The sequence below is a fragment of the Belonocnema kinseyi genome, chromosome 1 (assembly GCF_010883055.1).
Source record: "Belonocnema kinseyi isolate 2016_QV_RU_SX_M_011 chromosome 1, B_treatae_v1, whole genome shotgun sequence".
NCBI lineage: Eukaryota > Metazoa > Arthropoda > Insecta > Hymenoptera > Cynipidae > Belonocnema > Belonocnema kinseyi.
Window position 1 is genome coordinate 21,387,785 of NC_046657.1, and position 4,933 is coordinate 21,392,717.

The window sequence follows — 4,933 nt, forward strand, 5'->3', positions numbered from 1 at the left end:
ACCTTTTCTGTTAAAAGTCCTCGTTTTTAGTTAAAAATTAATCTTCAGGGTTGAAAATTAATCTTTTTGGTAAGAAATTAAACTATTTCGATTAAAATTTTGCTGTTGTTGTTGTTGAAAATTTGTTTTTTAAATTCTACATTCATATTTTTTAAACTGAAAATTTAACAAATACATTTTTTCGTTTGTAAAATCTTTGGAATTTTGAACAACCTTTGAAATTTTCTTGAGATTTTTAGAAATTTGTATGAAATCTTTGAAATATTTGAATTTTTGGTAAAATCTTTCAAACTGTTGTGAAATTTGTATAAATACTGACATTTTTTTTTGAAAACTTTCTGAAATATTTTTAAATTTGTAATTTTGAGGCATTTTTTGTGAAATTTTGGTCAAATCTTTGAAATTTTCTTGAAATCTTTAAAAAATTGTAAAAAAAATCTTTGAAATTATTGTGAAATCTTTCTGAAATCATTTCAATTTGTTGTAATCTGACATTTTAAGGAAAGTTTTGTGAAATCATTGAAATTTTTATAAAATCTTTAAAACTTTCTTGAAATCTTTGAAATTTTGGTAAAATCTTTGAAATATTGTGGTAATGTCTTGTATACATTCAAAAGTCGAATTGTCAGCCCCTTGATTCCGAAATTTTAAACATAGAATTTATGCCGTTAATTTAAAACAGTTTCAGTTCAAATCAGAGTTTAATTAGTTTCATTTGATGTGATTATTCTTCTTTAATTACATATTATCTCTACTCAAAACTCTTTAATTTTGATTAAATAGGAGTATATCACTCTGAGGAGTAGAAGTTAAAAAAATTGCCCCGTAAAATCCGGAAAAACCCTAATTTTCCCTGTTTTTGTCACAAGAAAAAAAGAAGAAAAGTATACAATCAATTTCGTTTTGGATTTTTCCAGATTGATGGAAACGTGAACAAGATCTACTGCCAGAATCTCTGTCTCCTAGCAAAGCTATTCCTCGATCACAAGACTCTCTACTATGATGTGGAACCCTTTCTTTTCTACGCGGTGACAAAAAACGACAAACACGGTTGTCACTTAGTCGGCTACTTTAGCAAAGAAAAGCACTGTCCCGCGCAAAGGTACAATGTCTCTTGCATCATGACCCTACCACAATATCAGCGTCAGGGTTTCGGCAGGTTTCTCATCGAGTTCAGTTACCTCCTCTCGAAAGTCGAGCGCATTCCCGGCACACCGGAAAAGCCCCTCTCCGACCTCGGTCGCGTCTCCTATCACTCATTCTGGAAAAGTGTCGTGCTTGAGTATCTCGCCAAAAATCGGGACACTCGCGAGATTAAATTGAGCGACATCACAAATGAAACTGGAGTTTCCGGTCACGATATCGCGACCGCGTTGCAGCTTCTCGGCTTTCTGAAGTACGTTTGTTGCGCGAGCGGCGAGGACGTGGAGAGCAGGAAAATAAAAATTGTGATCGACTGGCAAAAGGTTGACGCGCACATGGCCAAAGTGAAGAAGACATCAAGGATTAAATTGGAGCCGGACTGTTTGAGGTGGATTCCACTTTTGACGCAGATTCCGAATCCCTATCACAGTCCCGAGGAGGGCGACACCGGTTCGGAAGCGTCGCCGATCTTGGAACCGAAGCCGATGCCGACCATTGTCGAGAAGATGCAGAAAGTGAAGATCAGGAAGAAGTCGAGGGGACGGAAGAGCTTGCACAGGCGGTCTCTGTCGATGAAAGCCAAAACGCCGCAGAAGAATGTGCAGAAGGAGAAAGAGTTGAGGGAGAAAGAGCAGAAGGAGAAGGAGCAGAAAGAGAAGGAGCAGAGGGAGAAAGAGGAGAAAGAGCAAAAGGAGAGAGAGCAGAAGGAAAGGGAGCAGAAGGAGAAAGAGCTGAAAGAGAGAGAGCAGAAGGAGAGTCAAAAAATGGAAAAACTGGTGGATGCGACACCTGCTGTTGCCGAGCGGCAAGAAGTCGAGTTAAAGACGCCTGCACGAAGTTCTCGAGCGTCGAGTGCAAGTTCGAAAAGTTCGACATCGAAGTCGAAAGTGGCAGCAACGCCTCTGGTGTCGGCGTCTGGAAGGAGAATGCGAGGTTCGAAGACGCCAAGTGAGGTGGCGCCACCTGCGATAACAGCGACGCCAACCAGTTCGGTGACGCCTTTGAGAAAACGAAAACATTCCGAAAAGACTGAAGAGGACGAGGTGGAGGAGGGCAGTAGCAGGAAAAGGAGACGAGAGTCGCAGAGAGAGAAGGGCAAGGAGAAGGAGCGAGAAAAGGAGAAGGAGAGGATAAAGGAGAAGGAAAGGGAGATGAAGGAGAAGGAGCGAGAGAAGGCGAAAGAGATAAAGGAGAAGGCGAAGGAGAAGGAAAGAGAGAGGCTTAAAGGAAAGGAGAAGAGAGAGAGGAAGGAGAAGGTAAAGGAGAAGGAGCAACCTGTGAAGGAGGTGAGGAATCAGAAAACTCCGCCGAAGGAAATTGTCACGCCGGTAAGTGCGCGTGCGGCAAAGAAGCAGAGTAAACTCGACGAGATTCTTCGTAAAGTTACCAGCCGACAGACGAAGCATTTGCAGGCGAAACTCGCAAAAGAGAAGAAGGAGGAACTCTGCAATGGCAAGGAGGACAAGGAGATTAAAGCAACAAATGCTTCGACGCCGAGAAGAGGCCGAGCCAAGGGAGTGGCGAATGATTCTAAAATTCCAGTTGAGGAAGTTGTGCCTGAACCTGCTAAAGTTTCGAGTCCAGAAGTGGAAAAAGTTGCGGAATCTGTCCCTCGGTCACCTCTGCGAGATCCTGAACCTGAACCACCTGAACCCGAACCAGAGCCTGAATCTGCGGAATCACGTCTTGAGCGAGAGGAACCGATTGAGTCTAATCCTGAGTCGGCCGAAAGTGGAATTGCAATTCCGGTGGAACCTTCCGCAAGTCCGGGAGAGTATGAGGGTGGTGATGAGGACGAGGGCGAGGAGGAGGAGCGTTCGATACCAAAGCCGGTTCAGCGTAATCCGAAGGCAAAAGTGGAAGAGGTGGAAGAGCAGGTGAAAGAAAATGTGAGGGAAGAAGCGCCGGAGAAAGTGACGGAAATGGAAATAGAAACGCCAGAAGAAATCGAGGAGGAGTTGAAAGAGAGGGAGGAGGAGGAGTCGAGAGAGGATGTGGAGGAGTGTCTGCCAAAGGAAGAGTCTAAAGACGAGGAGTCCAAAAAACCGGAGCAAGATTCCAGGCCGGGTGAGGAGATCCTCGAGGAGGAGAAGCCGCGCGAAGAGGTGAAAGAAGTGAATTCAAAAATCCCGGAGAAACTGGATAATACACCTCCAGTCGCAAGAAAAGAGATCTCGATCGCAAGTCTCGAGCCGGAAATACAGCAGAATGAGAAAATGATGAGTATGACAAGTGAGGAAGTGATGCAGCAGCAGGAGGATAAGGAGCACTTGTCCGAGAGCGGGAAGACAACGCCGCACGAAAATCCTGGATCGGTGAAAAGAACCCCGCCATCTCAGCCCGATTTGCCTTCCATGGGAGTTTACACTCCCGACTCGACGACCAACTCGGTCCACTCGTTGCACTACGGCCAGTGCGATTTGGATGTGAGCCAATTGGGCCTCGAGTCGCCAACCTCGATTGCAAGTGACTTGGCGTCGCAGAACAGTGTCGAGAGACCGCCAAGTGCCGCTCTGCCGATGCAGCAGAGTTCGGTTGGTCCGATGTCGAGCGGCTCGAGTAGCTCGATGCAGCAGATATCAGCGCCACCCACTCCCGTCTCGTCGGTGAATGTGACACAGGTTCAATATTCGGACTGCTCGATGCCCCAACACACGCCGCCGTCGCATGTCGCGATTCATCCGATGCATCAGCCATCACACACGCCGCAAAATGTCCAGCAGCCGCGAACGCCGCAGAGTATTCCAACCCAGAGTCCCCAGCCAATGCCGCAGCAGAGTCATACGCCGCAGCCAATGCCACAGCAGAGTCACACGCCCCAGCCGATGCAGCAACAGCAGACGCATGCGCAGAATATGCCGACGCACAGTCCACAGCCGCAGATGGCGCAGAATACTAATACTTCTAGTACTACTACTAATAATAATAATAATAATCATACGACGACGCAGAGTCATACGCCCCAGCCAATGCAACTTTCGCTTCAACAAAGTCAGGGTATTCAGCATAGTCAAAGTCATAGTCAGGCGCAACAGCAGCAGCAGCAACAACAACAGCAGCAACAGCAGAGTCAACAGTCGCACTCGCACAGTAGTAAAAGGGCCAGCGGTTCCCAGACGAGTCATCGGTAAGATTTTTTAAAGGTTTTTTTTGCTTCTTTATATATTGTGCCGTACTTAAATTACAGAATAGATTATGGGCCCATCCTCCTCCCTGCAACAAACCTTAATCAAATATTTCTGCCCTCCCGATCTTACTTGACGCAATTTATTGGGAATTGTGTTCTAAAGAGTTTTAAGTGTTTGGAGAATATTCTGACGAGCACGAGAATTGAGTATTCTAATATTACGTCACACTTGGTCGGTAACATCAAAATCTGTAAGGCTGTACCTGACTGCAGAACATTGCTTAGATTGGAGTTTGACGAAAATTAATTAATTTAGGCGAAATTATGTTTAAAAAATCGTGATGTAGCTTTGCTTTGAAGAAAGAAAGGCCATTTATTTTATTATTGTTGGACGCATAGATTCGGATTTAGTTAGTTGGCATTGTTTGTAGCGCCTCTTGCGGAAAAGCGTTAAAATACAATTTTTTCAAATGGTTGTATTTATAGCTCTTCAATTCCCGAGAATTTAAGTTCAGGTTATATAACCGAGAATATGACAGAATTTAGGAGAATTTATGAATTACACAGGCCGACAAAATTTGACAAAGGTCCGGAACCAGAGACCAGACCTAGTATACCCGAAGGTTTTTGCTGCGCTGAATCCGAATCCGGCCTCAGAAAAAT

At 44.6% G+C, this 4,933-nt stretch overlaps 1 protein-coding gene across 2 annotated transcripts in view; it reads left to right on the top strand.

Annotated features, from left to right (window-relative positions):
• LOC117182489 (histone acetyltransferase KAT6B) overlaps window positions 1-4,933 on the top strand; it is an 80,895-nt gene that overhangs the window by 70,542 nt on the left and 5,420 nt on the right. For both annotated transcript variants that reach the window (XM_033375680.1, XM_033375730.1), the window contains exon 6: window positions 918-4,270. In XM_033375680.1, the coding sequence (XP_033231571.1) occupies window positions 918-4,270 (3,353 nt within the window). The remainder of the gene's footprint in view (window positions 1-917; window positions 4,271-4,933) is intronic.